Genomic DNA, 25,089 nt, shown 5'->3' with positions numbered 1-25,089 from the left:
CTGTCATGCATACAGTGTGTAGGAAGGTACTGTAAGTAAACGGCTATTTGCGTTATTGCAGAACACAGCGGTTTCATTATTCTTTTTATATTGGTGAGAAAAGAAATTCAAATGAAAATAAATGGAAGATCAGCAAGTAACTTAAATGACACGTGTGGCATTTAAAGGGATAGTTCATCCCAAAATGAAAAATGTTTCTTCATTTACTCACTCTCACTTCATTAACTTCCATATATGGACACAAAACCACTGAGACATTTGTCAAATGATCGTCCTCCTTGTTCCACAGAAGAAAGGGGCATATATTAAACAACATGAGGTTGAATAAAAGATGACAGAATTTTTATGTGAACTGTCCCTTTAAGTCACTCTTATTTGCTAATTGCCTCCTTGAGTTTAATTACAAGGAGGCATGGCTATAAACCAAAGCATTAAGTTAGATGTCTAAAATAGATCACAATCACACTTTTGTCAATTATAAAACAGATGAAACAGATTTGTATCAATGCACAGCCTTCATAACTGCACGCTATGCTAATGTTCTGTAACTGCATGCATGCCAGGAACTATAAATCTGAATGAGGGAATTAAATGATTTTGCTTAATGTTTTATTATATGTATCCATAACAGCGAAAAATATTTTCAATATCCTTTAGCTGCCTCTCAAACAGCACCTTACTTAAATACATTGTGCATGCAATGGGAGGTTGACAATAGGAGTTTTAAGTTCACTTCATGCAATTATTCCATTTAAGCACACCAGGTCCCATGGCGTTCTTCCCCAAGGTCTTCGTATTCCACCTTATACCCGCTTCTCCAGGATCAGTTTTCTTGTCAGTGCCTGTCTGTGAGGGTAATTTGTTGCACAGTAATTGGGTGTATAACAGGTGGTGGAGTGTTGACACAGGGGGAAGCATTTGAAAAATGTGCTGCTGCCATGCAATTACAAAACCCGTAGCCTATTAAAGACCTTTAAGACTGATACTGAATCAAATGGAGGATAGCTACAATAATGGGAGAGATCAAAAGCTGGATGGTGCTACGACAAATATGATCAACTCGTCTCTGTCATGCGATTAAAAAAGGAAGGATTAAACAAAATAAACAAGCATAATTGGGATCACTTTAACCACTTAAAAAAAACACTAAACAGGTAAAACCCATGATGAATATCAGACTTCTGTTCGCTCTAGTAACTTGTTAAGCAACCATATATCTTAGCAACCACCCAGAATGGAGTAATCACAGCTAAACCTTTACACAACATTTTCAAAACGTGAATTTATCTACACTCTTTAAAAAGATGCTTCACGATTTCATAGAAATACCATTTTTGGCTGAATGGTTCCACAAAGAACCTTTAATATCCAAATCATTTTTGTTTTACAAAAGGTTCTCTGTATAGTAAAATAATTATTTAGACTACAAAACATAAAGAACCTTATAAGAACCTAAATGGCTGTTTAGGGGAGCTAAAACCCTTTTGTATAGCACTTTAAAGTGTGTATACGAATCACTTATTATAATTTTCCACATTTTAGAGTATAAACTCATTTTCCACATTTTAGTAGTAAACTCATCAAAGCTATGGAATGACAAATGGGAATTAATCAAAACAAGTACATTTAAAACAAAATCAAATCAAAATATATTTTAGCATCTTCACCTTTTGCCTTGAATTCTACTTTTGATGTCTCCCTGAGATGCTTTTCAAACATTATTGAAATACCTATACAGTGCTTTTATTAGCTGTTTTTTATAAGTCATCCATTTTAAAACATTTGTTAAAAATAAAATGTAAGAAATGTATTTGTAAACATGATTTTTGTCATAATTATATTTTAAAATATATCATATTATAAATTAGCCTATATATTTTGTGCATCGCTACATTTATAAAACTACTTAAATTTAAAGTATGTATTGGTAGTAATAATTCATTGCATTATATGAATATGTGTGCTTTAGACACTTTGTGAATTTATAGGCTAGGCTGTTTTAATATTTTTGTATCTTTATCTTTTATTTTAATATCTTTGTATGCTGTAACTAAATATTTAGCACTTTAAAACAGTAAATAAAAGCGCAATATCCATGGCACGAAACTCTCCTGCTGCCAGGCGTGACGGGGCAGAATTCCGCTCTTAATAAACCGCACTGATCTCACTCCAAACAGGGATTCAGTTCCCAACCCCTCTGACACGTGACCGCACATCCAAAAACACTTAAAAGACTCGGGATAGCAGCCGAATTCCCATTTCCCACATGAATGATTTCACACCACTACCTCAAGACATCGTCCCGGGAGCGGACACATAGAAGAGAAAAGCGTCACGGGTTTCTACACTGCTATGATATCCATTCACTAACCATATGAAAAGCGCAGCCTGTATAACAAACCGCTGTAGTCTCACCGCATTATTTCTATCAAGTCAATAATATGGCATTAAGAATCCGAGATTTCGGCAGTAACGTTTTACTCGGATGTGTTCTCATTTTAAGCACTGCACCGTGTCCTGTCGGTGCTTACCTCTACAACAACCGCTACGTCGGGTAAGTTTTTCATTCAGTCATTGGCGCTTCAAGTTTTGAGTTTGTAGTGGAGTGCGCGCGGAGTTAGTTATGTTCGACTCGAACGAATCGTTCTGTTGACACGGTTCATTTGGAATGACTCAACTGAACCGATTTGTGAAGTTTGTTTGGTATCAATCAAAGCGTTTACATGTTTATTTCAACAAATGTATACAATGCCGCGCGGGGAATTCAAATTACCCCATACATTTTAATCTGTTTCTTCAAACAATCTGTTTAAACGAATCCATTCAAATGACACGAATTTCACTATGAAAATCCATATGAGTGGAGTAGGCAGCTGGCAAGTAGATGAAGCATTTTCTGCGTTTGAGCACATAAAGACTACTGACATCAGTCTTATGTCAACACTGGATTTCTTAAACGAAGCTGTTTCACAGGGCCAGCATTTTTTCTTTGCAAGGGTGTAAAGCAGTCCTTAAGTGACATCTTAAAAGTATGCAGTTAGTCTCGACAGGTAGAAGCATGAAATGCTGTGAACCTCTGAAGATACGGACTGACAAACTGGCAGGCATGATGTGATGTTTATATTTTTGCCAATACAATAATAAATTTGTCATGGGTAAATATCAAAAGGGTACTTGCCGTGTAGCTAAATGCTGGAAGACTCCTAAACAAATGAAAGAATATATCAACATCAGAAAGGCATGGGATCATTGTGTGATCGTAGCAGGAAAATAGAAGAGAGGGAAAATACTTCAGATATTCTGGAGTTTCAGAGATGTCTGTTTTTCACTAAATACTTTATGATTTCATCAGCTGAAAATACAGAGTTGGATTAATATACTGTTTTCATATCCAATTGTATGAATTATTAAAAGCAAGGAAGCTTAAAGGAATAGTTCACCCAAAAATGAACATTTTGTCATCATTTGCTCCCCCTCCAGTTGTTACAAACTTGTATACATTTCTTTGTTGTGCTGAACACAAATGAATTTTTGTACTGTAACTGAGCCATAGTGGTAGAAAAGACAGTCAATGGTGACCCAAAACCGCTTAACTTTCATTAAAATATCTTCAGTTGTGTTCAGCACAACAAAGAAATGAATGCAGGTTTGTAACGACGGTGAGCAAATGAAAGCAAAATTTTCATTTTTGGGTGAACTATTCCTTTAAAAGAACCAAATAATTCACAAAGCCAGATGAACGCTAACAGTCAGAGTAAAAAAATATCGGCCACAAAGCCGAGAAGTTGAGGAAAACCGAAAAGGATGCCTCATTCCTGTGGTCTTACATGATGATATCACAGTCTTTGTCTTTGATGTGTTTTGGCTTAAGTGAAATTGTTTTCTGTGGGAAACAACGTTACGTGAGGATTAGGAATGTCTTATCATAAGAAAAGCTTATTTAAGTTATTTATGGCTCTTAATAAAACTCTAGACTCTCAGGATTTATTAGGGGAACTTCCTGTCTTTACTCAAGTCACATTGTGTCGCACAAAGTCGGAAACTGTTTAGTGTTTTGAAAATATGTCAAATTTTGTTGAAATTCAAATAAATGAATAATGGCACTTTCTTGAGTAGCATTATCAAGCGTGTAGGCAATATGATTTTAAAGATCAGTTTTTTTTTATGCTTCAAAAGTCAACATTCTATCCATTTTTTTCAAGGTAGGGAGCTATACAATCCTGTCCTCCATTGGGTCAGTCATTGTGTTTCTCTGTCCTATCAGATGGATGTCTTATGTGGGGCAATAAAACGCAACAATCAACGCCTCTTCGTGTATGTGAGGGTGTGAAGCCGGGTGCGTTAGACCCAGCTCAGCCAAGAGGCACAACATCATTCCTCACACGTTCACACACAAATGCCAGGCTTTGTCCTTAATGCGCGACTCAGTTGTCAGTTGACGTCAGAAGAGATGTTTCATTTGTGAAATTTTGAGTGCGATCATATTTATGTTTGTCTCAAATTACTCCAATATACTCTGTCCTTTTAGTAGCCTACATTAATGTTAAGCATAACATTCATTGACATAATTTAAAACAACAAAGAAAATCTTTGCATTCACAATATTTTATAACGTTGTTTCTTCACGTAGTAACATTAGCGTCAGTCTGACTGTATATAATCAGAAAACTTTGCTTTTAGGTGAATTAATGCTTGAAGCTGCCATAGTACCCTAAAGCAGAGGATGGGTTCATTTTTGTGATCTAAAGCAATGAGCAGATATTGCATGACACCACACAATAAAGATTCTGCGGGAAATACCATCCAAGGCATAAAATACCACTTTGGCATTACGGGTGTGGCTTCAAGCATGATTTCCTTTGCTTTTAAACATTAGCGTGACATGAATTTTGAGGCGCTCTTTTATCCTGATAAAGCTGGCACACAGTGTTTGCTCAATTACAACACAAAGGGAAAATTCTACCTCACGTCAAGCTTAAAAATAGCAGACTGCTTTAAATGATGTAATGAGGTCATCTTTGTATACGATTTGAATAATTTCACAGGAAACAACCTTTGTAGAGCCTTCATTTGTCACGTAGCTCAATAAAACAGCTGTCACCTGTAAGCTCTATTGCTACTGGAATTATTCCCATTAATGACTAATGATAAAAGGCCCTGGAGACATTATTAGGCAAGCATCAGTATTACTATTTGCCATAATAAGGATGCTGGGTTCAAGCAAACCCCTAAACCAGGTTATGAAACTTGACATAGCGTAAAGCACATAACTTAAATTAACATACTGTAGATATACAGTACATTGACAGTGGCATCCGAGCTATATCTTGAAACCAGAATATCATTGAAACCTGTGGTTGCATTTTTTTTCTAATTTAACTTAAATTTGATTGACAAGCATGGTATTTTGGTTAAGGCTGGTGCTTAGACAGTGTTAAGATAGTTAAGACGGTGAGGACAAAAGCATCCAAATTGCAAGGTGCAGCAATTCTTTACCGCAGAGATTTTAAAACTGTTGTAAAGTCCCAATTAAGTTGTTTAATTTCTATTTAATTTGCTGTTCTCTCTCAAATCCAACAATGTTATTTACAAAATAATAGCTGTATACTGTATGGGTCACCTGACAATACAAATGTAATGTAGACTATATTTGATTGATTTGTAATTTTCTGCCTGGCAGTAAGAAATGTAACCGTCTCGCATGAGCACATGGAGCATATTGAATAATATTGAGAAAATGGCACATCCTGTTAACAACTTCTTGGCTTTTCTGTGATCTGTTTTATGTGCAAGTCAACACTGACTGAGTGTTTGTTTAACAATGTATCACTTCCGAGCAATTAGCTGGAATTCCTCAGGCTTGGATAAAACTTGAAAGAAGGATATCTTTATAAACACTTCTTTAAAGCTGAGACTGTCAAAATCCCTACCAATGAGATACAAATACTCCTGCTTCAATGGCTGTTCATACAGACCAAACTAAAGCTGGGTATAGGCCACTTCAGACGACGTAAACACTGCTGGTCCAACACTGGTCCAACATTTTCCCGTTTCAGTTTTTTAACACTACACAAACGTTCAAAATACGACCAACAGAACATTTATTACACAATCAAAATTGTCATCGCTTTATTCCTTTGCCAGTGAACTGTTTGCTGTAACTGTTATGATTTATTTCTATAGTGATCAGGTGTTCAGAATAAACCCTGCAAGCAACATAGAGGTTCAAGCAGTCAAACAACTTCTCCTCAACCTGACGGTGAGTTCATCTGTCTAAAAATACTGGGCTGCCTTTGCAGTTCCAGGGCACTATACTGTACTGTAATATTTTTAATAAGACTAACTAAGATTATATGTTCATATATTAATGGTGACCTCAGACGCCTGTCTATTGTCGGAGGTCACCTTGGATAATCTTGGCTGTGATATTCAGATGTGTACAAAATCAGTCACTGATTTATTATCTAAATCATATCTGATGCATTTTCCTAAAGAGTGACATCACAGCTGCCCTGTCTGTGTTTTAGAGGATGTCTAGGGCTAAATTAGTTAAGTCAAATCAAACACAAAGGAAACTGGGAACGATAAGCATATAAGTATGAACACGTGTATCACAATTGATTGAAAACAAAATGTACTGACACGGTCATTTGAAGAAAATAACTTCATCAGCTTATCAACAGCTTTGAAGAAACCCCACAGCATTGTATTAATTTTAAATCAAATGTCTCATTTGCCTATATTTAAGCATGTTAAGAAATTATATACTGATCGACTAAAACACATGATACACTATATAGAGATTTAACCAAATTATAAATTACAAAATTTAATCCCAACGATGAAATGTGACCTCTAAAAAGTACCAATGGTACTACTATTATCATGGTACTCTTTGAATATATTATGGTACATGAATATAAAATAGTCAATAATATAGTATATACAGTACAGTAACAAAGTACCAAGTATTATCATCATAACCCTTTTAGGCATAGTTCACCCAAAAATGAAAGTTCTGTCATGAATGATTTACCCTCTAGAAAGATATTTGGAAGAATGTTAGTAGAGATTTCTGGGGCACCACCATAGTAGAAAGATTTATTGTATGATTTTTTTTGTTCTGTTGAACACAAAAGAAAATATTTAGAAGAATTTAGGAAAATAAACGGGTCTGGGGCACCTTTGACAGCCATTTTAATGGTAGTCAATGGTACCATAGAAATCTCAGTTGCTATTCTTCCAAATATCTTTCTTTGTGTTCATCAGAACAAAGACATTCATACAGGTTTGGAACAACTTGAGGTCGAGTAATTCATAACAGAATTTCGCTTTAGGGTGAACTGTCCCTTTAAGGGATGTCTAGAGTAAGAAACCATGTGTAAAATGATCTGTACCAAATTATCTCCAAGAGTGCCGTGTTGATTTTAACACAGCTGGGTGTGGAGACCCCCCAAAATTGGGGTCACGGCACTAATAGAGAGATGAACTCTGTCTGCCTTCTCATGTGACCGTCTGCAAGCTATTATGTCAATTTAGTCATTGATAATGTTCCACTTGGCCAGTTTTTCTCTCTGTTAAAACAAGCTGCAGCTTCAAATTATACAACACCCATTAGTTTACGATCTAAATATACTGTATATCTATCTAATATAAATCGAGACATATTGCATCGTAGATGTTTTATGCTAAACTCATTTTAGTTATGGGGTAATTAGGGTTTTCAGTGCCAACGGTTGGGTTTGTCCATATTTTACTCAACCATGTGTTGAGACAACCCAGTTTTTAATTGGTATTTAAGGACGTATGCACACTCTTTTTGCTGAAATCCTGAAATATGACTGATTTTGGAAATAGAACTGTCAGTAAACAAGTGTAATTCAGCCTTCAGGCTTTTGCCGGCGCAGAGACGGGCACTTTGAATAACTATACTCTTTGTTTTTCTACTAAATGGGCCAGTTGTTGTAGCCAAAGTCAACAGTGTGGTGACTTGGCAGGCGTACAGAGCAGACAGATGATGCAGATCTAAGGTTATGCTTCAGGGAGTGCTATTTGGGCTACTACAAAGGCTCCAGCATATGTTGGCAATCTAATATGCTTTTGTGGATCCACTCAACGAAATGCAGATTATTTCAGTCTAACACTGTGATTGTGGTCTTGGTGAAACTCAGTCAAACTAAATTGTTAATAATATTTAGTTTCTACATGGAATAAAGCTGGCATAACCTTAACATAAAAGGAATGTTTACCTTAAAATTATATATTTAATAGACTATGCACGATCGCTCCGCGTTTTGTCTCAGTCCGCTCAGTCACATCCGGCGCATGTAGCGTACATAGGGAACTATGATGCTTTTACTCAAGATGCACATTACGGTGAACGACATGAGTCAAATTATCCAAACACTACACATCATACATCGAAACCAAAAAGGGGAGAGGCTACATCCACAAATATGATAAAAAACTATGTAAACTTTTGCACTTACTTGAGGCTTGATCACAGTGGCACTCACCAATGCTAATCTGCACCAATGCAGTTCGCTGAAATTTGAACGTTTTGTTTCTTTTGTAAATCCTTATCACTTGGTGACAAATTACCTCAGCCCTATGCGAGTGGAAGTGGCTTAGCCGGCTGAGATTTTAGTGGACATTCGTCATCACCCTGCTTGCATAGAGTCTATTTACTAACCCTTGTATTGAGATTCAGTGTGACTGAATTGACTGGTGTGGTGTTTTGCAGGTAGACCTTTGGCAGCCCAACAGTGCATCACTGATTCATGCGAACAGCTCAGTAGATGTTCATGTGAGTCGAAACAAGACGCAATGGCTGAGCAGACATCTTCAACAGGCACACATCCATCATGAGTATGTGTTTACCTTCTTTCTCTGGACTTAAAGGGGTGGTTTCCCGCACAGGGATTATTTTAAATCAGGACTAGGCCTTAGTTAAATCAGGACATTTAAAGGGATCGTTCACCCAAAAATTCTGTCATGAATTACTCACCCTAAATATACATTTTTATATATAATACATTTCTTTGTTCTGTTCAACACAAAATTAGATATTTTGAAGAATTTAGGAAATCAAACAGTTCTGGGGTACCTTTGATGACCATTTAACTGTTCCTACTATGGTAGTCAATGATGTCCCAGAAGTGAAAATTGCCAACATTCTTTCAAATATCTTTCTGTGTGTTCATCAGAACAAATTACTTGAGGTTGAGTAAATGATGACACAATTTTCATTTTTGGGTGAACTATCCCTTTAAGTAGTTTTTACAAACATGGCATACAAAAAAACATCACTTGTGTGCATTTTGAGACAATGGCACTGATGTATTTTAGGATATGTCAGTGCAAGTTGTTTTCAGTTAAGACAGCTCAAACATATACTGTAGTCTAGGACTATAGTCTTAAACCCTGTATGGGAAACCTCAAAATATTCTTGTGGGACACATCTCTTAAGGGGACAAGCATCAGTTATCCAAATACCAATGATTTGCCTTTGCAGAAGTTTCAAGAAATGCTTGAGTCAGAGTCACATGGCGCTCTCTCCATCAGTCATCCAAAACAAAAGCAACAGTAAAATTGATCTCTTACGCTTCAGCTAGAAACACTTTCATTGTCAAACATTTCCCCAGGCATGCCCTTTCTCACTCTCTTTTTTATTGCTCCTTTATTTCTCTTCGCTTTCTAAACAGACCTGGCATGCCGATGTATTTGAGCATCTTTACAGACAGAAGGGTTTGCCCAGAGAATTCTGGGTAATGAGATGGTTTGAGAGTGAAATGTATGTGCCTCGTGCTTTGTTTACACTTGTTTAAAAACCTCCGTCTATTTTTGCTTTGGCCTTGACAGGCGGGATAGATCCATTGTGGCTTTCTCATTCTTTTCTTTATATCCGTGGCAAACAAAAAACAACAAAACGGGAAGGGGTTGAGGTTTAGTTCAGTTTTTTTCTGAAATAGCTTTGCTCAGTTCGTGACTGGTAACTCTGAGGGATATATGAGTCTAATCTTGAACTATTGTAAGGAAGCTGGGATCTTTTGTAAAGAAAGAACGCTTCTGTTAGCTTATGAGGATCCTGATGGCAAGCATACCTAATTACCAAATATATAAATAGATATAATTATAACTTTGAATCGATATTTTATTATGTTGAAAAAAGAGGTCATGTAGAAAGCAGTTACAGTATGAATAAATTATACAGTCTGTTTGACAGTTTAGCAGATATTAGACTGAATAAATGTTCTCAGATAAAGCCTTGCTTTTCAGTGTTTTAATTTATCTACACGTTTATGTAAATTCTGACTGTCTTTAATGATCGCTTAAGGTGTTTATTTAACAGGTATGTTACATTTAAAACCGCTGCCCATTATTTTCTCTGATTCTGGTGATATCCACCAGCATCTAAATCATATAACTCAACTGTTTAACAGCTAGATAAAGTAACGCATGAGCTTTCTGTGGTCCCTCTGACACTCAAATCTCTCCACAGGGTGCTTATTTCCAATCTCCAAACATTAATCGAGAAACAGACTGGATATCGTTCTTCTAGGAAGCGCAGATCAGAATTCCAGTATGACTATGAAGTGTACCATCCTTTGGAAGAGGTATTTCATTTGTGTGTGTGTGTGTGTGTGTGTGTGTGTGCACGCGGGCATGAAAATAAAAATGAAGTTTTCTTCAAGTTCTCTTTGCATTTTATATAAGGAAGATGTTTTGTTTTGCTAAATGAATTATGTGACTCTTAAGAAAACAGAAGTCGTCATTAGACCTTTACTCAAAGTTCTTCTCTCTGAGACCGAGTGCCAACTCTGAACACGCAAACCTCCTACAGCTCCTGCTCTGTGATTTAGTCTCATGACAAGCTGATGAATGGGGAACCTTCAGATCAGACACGGACTGGATTACATTCATTTTTAGGGATATAATACCTTTAGCATGCTGTCATACAACCATGACATAACTACATCAATGAATGTTTGAAATCATCAGGCCTTAAGAAAAGCCAGTCAAGACATGATGAACATTTTTTTGCCAAATGAAAATACTGTATCATACAGTGTATCACGATCTCTGACGGGTCATTCTGTGTAACATCGTAAAGAATAGTTTTACACAGAATTTTTCCTTTAAAGGTTAAAGTTGAGTTTTTTTCACATTTGCACGGTTAGTTGTACCAAATAAAATTGAAAGTAATCATGATAATAAAAAGTTACACACTTCCGCCTACTTGTTCACATCCCAGTCTGTAGTTATTTGGCCAAACCAAGCCAGATAGCCCCGCCCCAAACATATCATTAAGCCAGAAGTTTACAATGTTATCTTTAAAAGCTCCACCAAGCATAGTCATGTGTAAACGAATGGTTTATGGAGCAAAAAGTAGGCCCGATTTTCCTAATGAAATGTGCATTAAAAATCATAATATTAGATTTTTTTGTATTTTCTGCTGTAAAGTGTTATTGTTATTGGGTTCATTATAACATTCTCTACAGATCCAGAGTTGGATGTTTGAGATGAACAGGACACACCCACATCTTGTGGACATGTTTTCTATTGGGCGTTCCTATGAGGGACGGCCCCTCTACGTGCTTAAGGTAAAGACTGAAGAGAGAACCCTAAAGATAATAGTCATTGAGTACAAAACAATGTGCTGGACATAGCAGAGTTCTCTTCTGTCAGTTAGGAAAGAGAACACGGCCCTATAAGAAAGCAGTGTGGATAGACTGTGGCGTGCATGCGAGAGAATGGATTGGTCCAGCTTTTTGCCAGTGGTTCGTGAAAGAGGTATGTCATCTGTTTTTTTATATATTCTGTTCATGTTATACCTATATTTTTAGAGAGAGAGAATGGCAGGTCTGTTGTAATACCTTTAATTCACCACTATGAGGCAGACCTATGACACAGACCATCACCCCTGAGCATTCACTTTAACTTGGATTGAATTCGACTTCACACATGAGAGGAAATATTATATGTGTGACCTATATTATTCATATTTAACAATAACAAATTTTTAATCGTGGGAGTGAGTGACACTAGCAGTGTTTTGGTACGGCAGAGACGCTGTGAAGTTGTTTGACAGATACGAGGTCTATTCTATGTGTGGGTCAAAGGTTAAGAAAGATGAAAACTTCAATTAAATTCAGTACACAATTAATAAAAAAGGCTATTTATTCCCAGACAATTAAAGGGATCTTGTATGCTCTGCTGTGTCCTTTATGGAATAATTTCTCTATTTATTGTGAATGAAATGATGTTTCAAGCAACTGTTGAAGCCCGTCACGATCTCGCGCACTTTGAACACAGGCACTGAACTCTTATCAACATGACTCAAGCATGAGGCGGCTCATGAATCAACTCAATTTCTACATTATGCCCGTCTTCAATGTGGACGGTTACCATTACAGCTGGAAGACAGTAAGTATTGGTTTGTCAAGTATGACGTTGTTACTAATTTAAGGTCAGGAAACTACTAAAATCTTGTGGTTTTCGATCTCAGGACAGATTTTGGCGGAAAACACGGTCAAAGATTCCAAAATATCACTGTAGGGGGGTGGATGCCAACCGGAACTGGAAAGTCAAATGGTGTGGTAAGTTGCTGTTTGGAAACATCAGGTTGCCTATTTTGAAAATGGTGATTTATCTGTGTGTCTTCATTTAATTAATTTAGTAAATGCTATCACAATCTTTTTGTTCCAGCGAGGTTTCTTTGGTTAACCAGCTTCACCAGCTAAGATTTAGTCTATATTAGCACCAAATCAGCAATAACAAGTTTAGATAAGTAAATTCATTCTGAGTTAAGCTGACTTTTCAGACGGGTTAGACTTGAATACTGTATAAGAAAAATGGCACCGTACATATCTTTTAGGACAGATTCAGGACATGGGTTTATCATACAAATCCAGCTCTTTCTTTTGAAAAAATCTCAAACTTGATATTTTATATTTACACTGTAAATTTTCTATCATCACTCTGAAGGACACAGGAATAATGTCAACCCAAAGATGTTCACCCTGGATGCACTAGTAGATAATCCTGGACACTGATACAGAAAACATATGAATCAGAATGAGTGTGCATCAGCACAATTCCAAGCCAAGAAACTAACAGAAGTTTTTTTTTTTTAGTTTTTCTACAACCTTTTTGTCTTTGCTATTCCTGCTAGATGAGGGGGCATCCCTACATCCCTGCGATGACACATACTGCGGTCCATTTCCTGAGTCAGAGCCCGAGGTCAAGTCCGTCGCCAAGTTTCTACGCAAACACAGAAAACGCATCAAGGCCTACATCTCGATTCATGCTTATGCTCAGATGCTTCTTTATCCATATTCCTACAAATACGCCACTATACCGAACTTTAACTGCGTGGTGAGTGTCGACGGATTTGTTCTATATTGAGAATTTTTGAGTTCATGTTCCGCTGCTCTCCAGATTTCGTTTTCTTATCAGAGACTGTCTGTTTTTAAAATATTACACAACACACTTTTTGTCACGGCAAGTTAAAAAAATTGTGTGTGCGCGCAAACATACGTACAAAATTGTAATTAAAAGAACAACGTTTTTTGTACAAAAAAATCTAATATTATGATTTTTAATGCACATTTCATTTGGAAAATCGGGCCTACTTTTTGCTCCATAAACCATTCGTTTACACATGACTATGCTTGGTGGAGCTTTTAAAGATAACATTGTAAACTTCTGGCTTAATGATATGTTTGGGGCGGGGCTATCTGGCTTGGTTTGGCCAAATAACTACAGACTGGGATGTGAACAAGTAGGCGGAAGTGTGTAACTTTTTATCATCATTATACTTTTCATTTTATTTGGTACAACTAACCGTGCAAATGTGATAAAAACTCAATGTTATTAGTGTTTTATCATTTCCAAGACATCAAAAAATTATACTATACACAATACAATATTTAATACAATATGGGTCTGAAAACTTTTTTGGCGCATTCTGCTCATACACAGTATTGACTGGACAGCTCACACGATCTGTTGACCCACACAAAATCTTTTAACATCTTTAATGATCGAGTAGACCAATACTTGAACTTTTGCTTTCCCCCGTAGGAATCAGCTGCCCAGAATGCAGTGAGTGCTCTGTACTCTGCTTATGGAGTGAGATACAGATATGGCCCTGCCTCCACCACACTGTGTAAGTCAGACATCGGGTCTTCTTTTGAATCAATGACATATAGCTACTGCATTATGACTCATCAGCTCTTTTAACTCTCTCAGTTAACCTTTGGGCAATGATGACAATTTTATTTTGACTGTTTTCTAAGTATTTCTGTATCTACGATGATCAGATGTCCAGAGGTGATGTAATGTGTTTCATTAACTTACAGATGTGAGTTCTGGAAGCTCGATAGACTGGGCCTATAAGAATGGAATACCGTATGCCTTCGCTTTTGAGTTGCGTGATACGGGATTCTACGGCTTCCTTTTACCAGAAACCCTGATCAATCCTACTTGCACAGAAACCATGAGGGCAGTAAAGACCATCGCTTCAGGCCTGCTGAAGAAATGTACCAAATGAACTTATTTCACTATTTCTCGCCATATGTAAGCTACAAATGTGCCTAAAAAGGGAACTTTTTTATTAGAAAAGTTTTATTTATAAAGTAGTTTTATAAATCTCTACATTAAAGTACAAATGGTGTAACTATTAACAGTGAAGATGTGTAAGCACTTGAACTAAATAATTCTCTTTTTTAGAGGTAATATTTTAAAATATTGAACACTTGTTGTGTAGACGTAAATAATAGATTCTGTTATATCGCAATGAGTTTATTATCATACAGATGCTGTGTGAAGTCAAGAGCTATGCATTACTGCAGCAAGACAGCTTTGATCTTACATTGAAATTATATTGCATCAAATGAAATCTCAAGAGGCAGAATATGCTATATGAACTTGCATATGCTTTTTTCCCTGAAAAATTGTCCAATTTGCTTTACTTTGCTTATTTAACTGTGTTAGGAAAATAAATGTTTACATTTATTGAATGTTTATATTATGTTTTACAATTCAGTTCGACGTAATGTATATTTGTTTTATTTAGCCAGTATTTATATGCAAAAAAACATCCATTGTTATATAAAAACGGCTTTCTACGATTGGGATTTTGTGTCCTTGTACACATACTTTTCTATCTTACTGTAAATCAGGAGGAACATTATTAAAAGTGGGTTATTGTAATGTCATAGGTAAATGTGATACAATGAAATGTGCATAACATGTTTGTTATATAACAACTGTGGTAGGCTATATATAATATACCATTAAATATAGCCCCTAAATCAGGATTCAGGGGGATTTTAGAAAGTGACCCTCCAGAATTAGCAATTTGCAATTGTTTGTCTGATTTTTTATTGGGGTCCACTGCAATTGTTGATAAGCTGCATTAAAACACTGTCCTGACCCTGAAAAACCCTCTTCAGGTTATATTAATTTATTTTACAAGGCGAAAACAGGTGGGAGTTAAACCTTATAACTAGATTAATAGAATTTACCCAAGATCTGTTATGTGTTCTGATGTAGTACGTATTAGGTGTGGTGTTGGGTGACCCCATAGCTTTGCCTATTTAATGTGTTTGTATAGATAGTTTATTCATTCCATAATGCACATTTTGTTGCCAACAGACAGCTTAATTCAATTCATTTTTATTTATATAGCGCTTTTTACAATGTGTATCCATCTTTGCTCTTGTTTTGTGATGGACGTTGCCTGACCTGGAGCTTGGATGATCACTCAGTCCATAGGCTCTCACAGGAGAGGGGCGTAATCTCTAGTTACCTCGGGATGATGAAGGCAGAAAGAGACTAATTAGCATAGCTGCTGTTCACTACTTCTAAGCAGAAGATAATAATTTGCGTTTGCTTTGTAATATTGCATAGAAAGCATTATGCGAATGCTTGGCTAAAAAGATAGAATATCAGGGAAAAAAGGCATGGCCTTGAGTCAGCCTCTGCATTTGATGTCAATTTCTCTTTTCTTTGTGTATGCAATAGCATTTCAGACATCTTGTGAAAATAACCTGAGAATTACTCATGAGTGAGTGTTAAAACAAACTGTACAAACAAACTACATACAGGCTGTGATTCACATCTGGGTTGTAAATATAGAATTGACTCATTAATCTTCCTTTAACACCAGAGAATTATGATAATATGATAAAAGGTTTTAAAATTCAAAATGGTCTTGGAAGAAATTGATAACGTATTTTAATATGTTATCATTCTCACGGTAGAAACACCTACAACAAGAAAACAAAATAATTCTTAATAAAACTTAAAATTACGGAACATAATAATTTCAAACACTGTTAAACCCAAACGTACGTAACGTTTCAGTTAATCGTAGATCCATACTGTGTGTTTTGTGCATGTGCATTACGTATTCATTGTATTTAATGTATAATTGAGCAAGTTGTCACAGATGGCAGATATGTTTTTAATTTATGTTTTGTATATTTTTTAAATATTTTAATATAGATTTATTCTATGTATAATTTTAAGTTATTTAATTTATTGCTTAAATGTGTACTTTTATAGTTTTTATTATGCTCTCACTCTCTCATTTTGCCTCACTGCGGCCGTTTCGACGTGCGTTACGTCATTTCCTTCCAACATGGCGCAGGCAGCAGGTCGCTGATGGAAAACTGAGGGATTTACCCCACCTCCTGGCTTTATTTATGTTTCTCTATTGAGGGCACCATTCAGCGGAGAAAACAATTATACGGGAATATCTAATAATCGCAGATCCAATCGCCATTGGGACAGGTCCTCCTCGCCCCGTCGCAACACGTCATGTATGAAGGCAAAAAGACGAAAAACATGTTTTTAACCAGAGCTTTAGAAAAGATCTTGGCCGACAAGGAGGTGAAAAAGGCTCATCATTCGCAGCTGCGCAAAGCCTGTGAGGTGGCACTAGGTCAGTATAATTTGGATGCATTGATCGCAGTTTTTAAAAGGTATTTAGGATCTGCATGTGTGGCTTTAATCCTGCCGGTTTAGATACTGAGCGCTTAGACGGGGCGCATGAAGCCAGCAGCATTGCGGAAGTTAATTTCATTTTACCTGAAAAACTCCACGATCTGAGCCTGTCCTCGCTCATTTTGTATCAAATATCGATAATCATGCGCTGTTTATGTTGAATAAATCTTATTTTGTTCGTGCACGAGTGATGAATATACAGGTTAGGGAAGCAGGAACTGACAGGGCGAGTTTGTCCTCTTTGACAGGAGCACAGCCTCAGCATAAGGGCTTAGCACAGACTTGACTTTTTATAATAAACTGTTAAATATGGTCTTATGTTATATATTATAGCGCATTGAGAAGTCTTGGGTGATCCGAAATGGGTCGCAATATTTTTCCATCGATAAGTGCGAAGACCCCACCTGTCATATTTTAATGTGAATAACAATTAACAGTTAAGGTTTAACGTTAATTGTAGTCTAAACGAGTGGCACTACACTGCACCGCACAACTTCGCTGTCGTATCGTTTGTTCGTGCAGAAATTTGGTCGCATTATCCTCAGTTTGCCCCAATAACAACAATGACTGGGCAAGATGGAGAAAAATGCAGGTGGAGATTCTTGTTGGCATCTTTGTTAATATATGGTATAAATGTATTTGCCTTTAAATCAAACGAGCTTGGCTTATACGTTAGTGGAGATAAGACAGTATTAGGTTATATAGAAACGATCTACAATCAGTTGCGGTCACTATTGCGGAATGGTTCAATTCTTCCAAATGATTCGTTTGAACAGATTCGCAACGGGTATGTAAATAAAGAATATTTTAAGAAAGAACAGTATATGACTTTAACCGTACATTTTGGTGCAGTGTGTGACTAAATGCTTAGTTGACGTCAAACGCTTTTAACCATTCTTCAGTCATGGATTTGTTTTAAACATTTTTAAGAACGAACTGTCCGAACGAACCGATTGTCTCATATGATTCGGAATCCTCTACGAATGGGCGTAACGGAAGTGCCGTGTTCAGGATAGGGGCCTTGTCTGTTTATAAGGGCTTGTTTGGGATAAGGTGAACGTCTCTGTCATGCATTTCTCATTAACAATGGTCAATAATTCATGCGTGGTGGTAGATGGATTACAGTGCATTATTTAAAGCGAAAGAAAGAAAAGGCTTCCAAGCTTTTTGACTCGCGTGCCCCGTGCATGCAGTGTTCAAGTCCAGACTGCATTACAAACTGTCATTTGTCTTGATTTGACACCACATATTCTGTTTCTAAAGTTGGTTGCTTTTGCTTGTGACACATAACAGCATCTTTTATATTCAGATAAATTTAGTCTATATGTCGGTATACACCAAAGGAGGTATAATGAATGACATAAGGATGTATGTAGAAGTTTTTTTGTGTCGCTTAGCAAACACAGGGAATACTATGAAGCCTTCTCATTGTGCATGTTGGTGAATAATTTAGATCATGTCTAGTAAGCAGTGTTTATACATCACAAAGAGTTCTACACACAGGCAAATTTGGTCTCTGACTCTTTTAAAGATATAACATTTATTATCAGGTTAATATTGATGTTAAAGGACTGATACGTTCAACAGCGGTCACATTTTACAGAATTGAAACGTTAACTTCTAAATATCAAAAGTAGCTGATTGTTACTTAAGAATTCTATTGTTTAACCAGGTCAGTGCAGTTGTTTATTTATGCCTATACCCCTTCACCGAGCTGTTGGGAATAAGGTTGCATTTTCAGAGGTTTTCTGTTCCATAGTGCAGGATTCGTCTTTTAGCTTTGATGTCACAGTTATGACAGCACCTGTCAGTAAACTGAGAAATCGTCTTGTAATTGCCTGATCACAGTACATTTGTGTCACCGAAGGAGGTCAAAAGCCTCTGTTAAAACCATGCCCTCTAACTTCATCCCAAATTTCTAGCTTTCTCCACGATCCTGGTCTGTCACTTCCCAATTCAATTGCGACCAATGCAGACCATTGATGTAGAAAGTAACTCTATCGCGTAAAAGTACTGGTATTTCACTAAACAATGGTCTTACTGTTTAGAATTGCAGGACATATCAGGGAGAAATCACTGGAAATGGGAGTAAAATGGTTTAAAATGATATTCTCTGCAGATATAGCAAGCATACTGTTTTGTGTTGAGCTTTGAGGATTGGTACAGTGTATTGGAGTTTTTAATAGTCTGCTGTTTGACATTTACTTTAAACAGGGCTCTAGAGTGCGACCTTATTTCTCAATGGTGCGACTAAGAAAAATCTGAGGTCGCACCGCACCTTTCGAGGGAGAAAAAAAAGTCTCCGCGACTCTAAAAGTCTCCCTGTGATTCAACAACAGACACACATTAGGCCCATATCGTGGTCTAAACCAATCAGAGATAGTGAAGGGCAGACCCCCCTCTGATTGGCCGTGGTCCAGATTTTCCTGTACGTGTGTGTACCAGAGGTTGCGTTAACCGAAAATTCTCTGTCATTGACAAAAAATTGTGACGGAATAATCTGAAGGCCGTCTGTCCGTCCGTCATTTTGACGGATTACAATGAGGGCAATTTGTAACTCCCCGTTTCCCTTCATTAGAGCGTGATATGCTCGCAAAGGGACGTGCGTGTTTTCACCTGTCATTGTTATTGACTAGACATATGTGATGCGATCTGGGAAAACCCGTCGGATGTCGCGCTGGGACGCGGGAAAGACAGTTCACCTATCAAAGTAAACCACATAACATGAAGAATGAAGGTGTATCAATGCACATTTCCCGCCAGTCCTGTGTAAACTACGGCATGCAAAGTTTTATACAATGTTTTCGTGAGACGACAGAGCTCCCTGTCTGCAGCACCGGGAGTTATCCGATCGCAAAACATACAAGGGATGATCAAAAGTCCAGACACTATGCACATGATAAACAACGTAAAACTTGCTTCACTGCTTATTAGTTGTTGTTGTCCGTAACGTTTGCGAGTTTCCGTGTGTAGAGATAATGGCAGAGCTCTCGTTCTTTAAGTGTGCCCTGCACCATTTTCCTTACTTTCATTTTATTCAAACGGTTTTGTACAGTATTTTTATAGACTTCAACACTAGGAAATGTTTTTTTATTAAATTGTTATTAGAGTAAGTCTTTTACCACTATAAAGTGACTTTTACTTGTGATACTGGACTGTTGTGCTTTTATTTTCATCACTTAACTTTAAACCCTTTTTCCTCCAAATTCCGTTCCTGAAAATCCTAACGCTTCAGCCGACCTCAGCCATAACCTTTGTTACATACACAAGGTATGAGCAAGAATAAAAAGTGATTTGGAAAGGGCTTGAATATGGTATCAAAAACTGTAATATATAAATTTGCACCATGTGTTGGGTTTTCCCAGATCGAATCACATATGAACATAAACATTAAAACATTAAATATATAAATGAATATAAACAACAACGCTTTATTGGGCTTTCAGTTGTATTAGTTGTATGTAAATCAAGTTCCGAGACGCAAGTACAGCGTGATGACGTCACGAACATGCTAATTACCACCTAACGCCACCTTGCACCATAGAGACGGGTAATAATAGGTTGTGGCGGATTTTTTACTAGCCTGTCAGTCAAAATGACGTACAATAAAAAAGTCTAGCGCAACCTCTGGTGTGTACGTGTGAAAATGTGTGTGCTGCAGTCAGACAGAGAGGGGAGGAGCCTATAGGCCCGTCAGTTAAACAGAGTGGACGTAGCGCGGATGATGAGAGAAGATGAAAAGAATGATTGACAACTTTTTCGTGAATAATGTTAAGTTAAGGCCTGATCGGTCCGAAAATCATAAGCAATGCTCTGACACGGAGCCATCAACCTCCCAGGTTATGTCCATTTATCTTGAGATGTTTTAAGTTTATATTTCAGTTCAGTGAAGCACTTTAAGCACCAACACTTTTTCAGTAAGTTACCTTTCTTGTAGAATTGTGCTTCAAAAAAAGAACTTTATGTTGACCAGATTGTTAGTTAATCATTTACAAGTCAATTTTGCCTATATGGACAGCGATTAAAAAAAAAAAATGAACTGGTAAAACTGCGGTGTTAAATGCGATGCGGTCGAAAATTTGGGTGCACCTAACTTTTGTGCTGGTGCACCTAAGAAAAAAAGTTAGGCGCACCAGTGCAACCAGTGCAAAAAGTTAGTCTAGAGCCCTGTTAAAGTCAGCTTGAATTCAGTTTGTCAACCCATTTTACTTTCATACTGTGACTGGATGTTAAATGAGTAAAGCTGTAGGGTGGGAGTCGTGGGACTTAAATTTATTTCTCAGGGATGTTTGGACGGTAGAAAAAGTTTGTTTTCTGTTTTTGTTCGATGGACGAATGCATTATACAGCACAACACCATCATGCACTATAAACCTATTTATTAATGCTGTCTTTTGTAATACAGGATTTTATGATTTAACTCGAACTCGCCTATTGTTTGCAAAAAAGACAACTGTCAGGGCAGACTAAATTCAAGTCACACAGGCAATGACACACACAGACTGAAATCAAATCAGACTCAGTCGAGACGATACGTTTTTAGCTACACTTTGAGGTTTGGGTTCAGTTTTGTGCAACCTAGTGACCATCTGGTAGTAAATGTGATCCTCCTCCTCACTTAAATGGTATTTCCTGATGATCAGATTTGTAAAAATTCTCCATGGCCATAGGCTATCACGATTATGAAATTTGGCTGACGATTAATTGTCTATTAAATAATTGCGATTATGACAATTAATTGTGTGCTTTAATGCTTTGACAATATAACTATTAAGGACAAATCATTTATTCAATGAAGAAAATATATACTTTAGAATTGTGAAAAATGTGTAAATAACTAATATTATTTACTGTAGAGTGACCTTAACAGAGAAGACTAAGAAGAGCACTAAAACTAGATATTAAGGTCTTGCTGTTTAGATGCAGCAAGTCCGGAAACAAATCAACAACAAAAAAATACAAAGCTAATACAGCTGAAATGATGGAGAAATGTCAATTGAATGTAACAGTGAGTGCAGATCAAGGACAGTGGATGTAAAATGCATCAGATACTGCAGATCACCCTTGTTTTCTAAGGATTCACAATAATTGCGATGACGTCAAATAATTGCGATCAGACGATTATTTAATAATTGTGACAGCCCTAATACCCATTTTATGGACAATGTCTGCAGTACCTGCATATGCAACAATAGTTTTTCATTTATCTGTTTCTACATCAATTGCATGATTCGAGAGCGGACTTTTATGCATTATTTTACTGTTACTTCCATTTGAGACTTTTACTATTGTGCTGTCAGACATGCGCACGTAAACAATACTGGGAGAAAACCGGTAAAGGCATTTACATGCAAGTAAGGGAGTAATGGGCAAAAAACAACTTCTGCCGAGCTGGTTTTGCTTACAGTTTATGACCTTTCCCCGATAAAAGAAAACGGTTTTACGCGTCTACAAGACCTTACTTGTTATCAGCTTATTAGGCATAATCGGAGTAAGAACGCACTCACTGAGTGCGTTTACATGCACAAAATAAACAGATATCTATCAAAAATCATCTTAAAAAGAAACCTGTTTTCACGTGTTTACATGCATAGTAGTGCTGCGCGATTCATCGTTAAAAGATCGCGATCTCGATTCAAACACCCACACGATCTCATTAATGAAAATTTACACCTCTGACTAAAATCATAAAGCTCCAATCTGTGCTGGTACTGCCGCAGAAGCAGAGAAAGCATTATCATCATTAGGTATGTAACGGCGTCACAAACAGTCTTTTCAGCCACACACTATCATTATTTCTGTCAAATGATCACAGAAGTACTGGGATTAAAGCAGAGAGTTGCCAACTCGCGAACGCATGAGACGCAAGCTCTAAATCTGCCTAAATTAATCTCACACCAAATAACAGACCAATATAAAGTAAATAAAGCCTGACAACAAAACTGCTCTTATGATTGTCTTTCGGGATTATGTCACATTGTTCTGATTATGCTTCACATCTTAACTGGACAGGTTTGAAACACCCTAACCCTAAGTTTTAACATTTTACATTTGGTATTATGAATGAACAAAGAATCGTATTTTCATTACAATAAAAAAAAGAAACATACCTAAATAAAAAAAAATGTGTCATGCGCACATAAACAAAACTATTACGTTTATTTTAGTAATTATTATTTTAGTATTTAGTATTTTAGTTTATTATTAAAACTAAAACGATTTTAACTTTTATTTTGGCTGTAGTTTCATTAGACAAACCCTCCTACCATCTCCATCCCTCCAAAGTGTCTATAGTTGACTGTTAGGCCAGCTGTCATATTGGCTGTAATGGTGCTTGGACATAAAATACAATACATGGGCAGCCATCTTCATAAAAGCAGATTACGTAATGACAGCCAAGACTTGAGGAGACTTTCTTGTTCCTTGAGCACAATAAAAACTCGCAGAGCAGGTAAAGAAGGTCCATTGTTTCATCTTTTTTTAGGTAAACATCCATTCAGGCAGAGTATGAATTTTGCTCTGTCTTGTTTAGGTTTATCACATGGAATAAAATAATTTACATTCCCAATCCTCCCGGATACCTGGAATCAGTGTAACAAGTACCCCAGGCACATCGTTTTACCATTTTTGTAGCATAAACACCTTAAAAACGACGAGAACTTTGGATTTTACAATTCTTCTCTATGGCGCTGAAACCTCAAGTTGTCCGAGTTCCAGTCCCTGTGCAACTGATACTCAGCTGTCAATGGCTCATCTGCGTTTGAGGGGAGGGGCTTAGCGATAGGTCAATTGGTGTCTGTGACAAAAGAGTCTTGGTAATGTAGATGCTGTGCTGTTTTTCAATTCACCTGCCTTTGACAGGTGTGGCAAAACATTAATTTCATACCCCGGCTCCAGGGGCTCTGTGTTGCCTTATTGCTAAATATTACAAAAATTCAAATGTTTGGTGAAACAGCCTGTACTGGATATCAAACAGGCTAATTGTGATTCATTGGACTTCTGATACGGCAGTGTACTTGCATTGCTTTCCCGAAACCTGCAAAGAAACTGAGAGTAACCAGTAAGCTCGAATATCAGCACGTACTGTATTATTTAGCTTCAGAGCGATCATGTATTACTCACACCTTCTAACACTTCAGGCGGTTCCGAGTCCTGTCGACACCTGTGCAATTCATCATAAAGTTTTTTTATAATGGCCGAAAACAAGGAAGGAACTTGTGACGTGGTGCTTAGAGCAGAGAATAGAGTTTCACTATACCTAACACAAATCTGTAGATTTTTCTTCAGATTTTTAAGCATTTTAAATAGCAAAAAAAGGTAGTCTGAGAAAACACACATCTCTTTATTTTTCTGTTTCTAAATCTATTTTTCAACCCAAACCTTCTGCCATTCATACCATCATGCAAACAAAACAGTACATTAAAAACTAAATTGGCTATTTAATGTAAAAGATCAGGTTTTGGATGAAAGTCTGTGCTGCTTAGATCTGACACCAAATACTGCATTACTGGCCTTTGTAAATAATGCACCGTCTTTCAGTAACGCTATCTCATTCTGTCTCTGACAGGTACTGAATTAATCATAATTCTGCCACAAGCTAATGAGAAAAAATACTGATTGACCATAAAACACTTACGTGTGTTTTTGACGGCATAGGGCAGTCAATATATGTATTTGTATCTCCCTAGAGAAGGGATAGTTGTTTTGGTCATTTTGACTACTTGATAGCAGAGGTTGCGCTAGACTTTTTTCAGGCTCATAAAAATTCAGTCAAAATCTACCCATCGTGGAAATTAGCATGTTCGTGACGTCATCACGCTTTACTTGCGTTTACTCTTGGAACTTGCTGTATTTTAATACAACTGAATGCTCAATAAAGCCGTTAATATTTAGACAAATGTTTATGTTCATATGTCCAGTCAGTAACAATGCTTGTAAATGGTGTTTTGTACTCACACACTCACAAGTTAGCTGCGGTTTGGTCATGAATGTGCTGCTTTTGCCGCTCACTGAACAGAGAAGACGAAGATTTTTCCACTCACTGAAAGCTATTGTTTATCCAAAAAGACGCTAGTCA

At 37.0% G+C, this 25,089-nt stretch overlaps 2 protein-coding genes across 3 annotated transcripts in view; both read left to right on the top strand.

The window, feature by feature from the left end:
• Nucleotides 1-2,182: 2,182 nt before the first annotated feature.
• cpa6 (carboxypeptidase A6) lies at nucleotides 2,183-15,435 on the top strand. The gene is made up of 11 exons (XM_057322886.1): nucleotides 2,183-2,554; nucleotides 6,184-6,259; nucleotides 8,744-8,868; nucleotides 10,502-10,616; nucleotides 11,502-11,603; nucleotides 11,689-11,793; nucleotides 12,316-12,426; nucleotides 12,509-12,599; nucleotides 13,175-13,377; nucleotides 14,086-14,170; nucleotides 14,364-15,435. Exons 1-11 carry the CDS (start codon nucleotides 2,442-2,444, stop codon nucleotides 14,552-14,554), a joined length of 1,317 nt encoding a protein of 438 aa, XP_057178869.1. The 5' UTR covers nucleotides 2,183-2,441; the 3' UTR covers nucleotides 14,555-15,435.
• A 1,217-nt stretch (nucleotides 15,436-16,652) lies between these two features.
• The window catches only part of arfgef1 (ADP-ribosylation factor guanine nucleotide-exchange factor 1 (brefeldin A-inhibited)), a 55,845-nt gene continuing 47,408 nt past the window's right edge, over nucleotides 16,653-25,089 (top strand). For both annotated transcript variants that reach the window (XM_057323237.1, XM_057323236.1), the window contains exon 1: nucleotides 16,653-16,951. In XM_057323237.1, coding sequence (XP_057179220.1) covers nucleotides 16,828-16,951 — 124 coding nt within the window. In that variant the 5' untranslated portion in view covers nucleotides 16,653-16,827. The remainder of the gene's footprint in view (nucleotides 16,952-25,089) is intronic.

This window comes from Triplophysa rosa, linkage group LG23 (assembly GCF_024868665.1).
Source record: "Triplophysa rosa linkage group LG23, Trosa_1v2, whole genome shotgun sequence".
NCBI lineage: Eukaryota > Metazoa > Chordata > Actinopteri > Cypriniformes > Nemacheilidae > Triplophysa > Triplophysa rosa.
The sequence above is the reverse complement of the archived record's forward strand: the minus strand, read 5'-3'. Positions and strand labels throughout refer to the sequence as shown.

What these genes read in the sequence shown, in the direction of transcription:
- cpa6 (XM_057322886.1), top strand. Translation starts at nt 2,442, where the DNA reads ATGGCATTAAGAATCCGAGATTTCGGCAGTAACGTTTTACTCGGATGT. An exon ending in CAGGCACACATCCATCATGA is followed by an intron (nt 8,869 to 10,501) that starts GTATGTGTTTAC and finishes ATCTCTCCACAG; the next exon opens with GGTGCTTATTTCCAATCTCC. An exon ending in CCCTGCCTCCACCACACTGT is followed by an intron (nt 14,171 to 14,363) that starts GTAAGTCAGACA and finishes ATTAACTTACAG; the next exon opens with ATGTGAGTTCTGGAAGCTCG.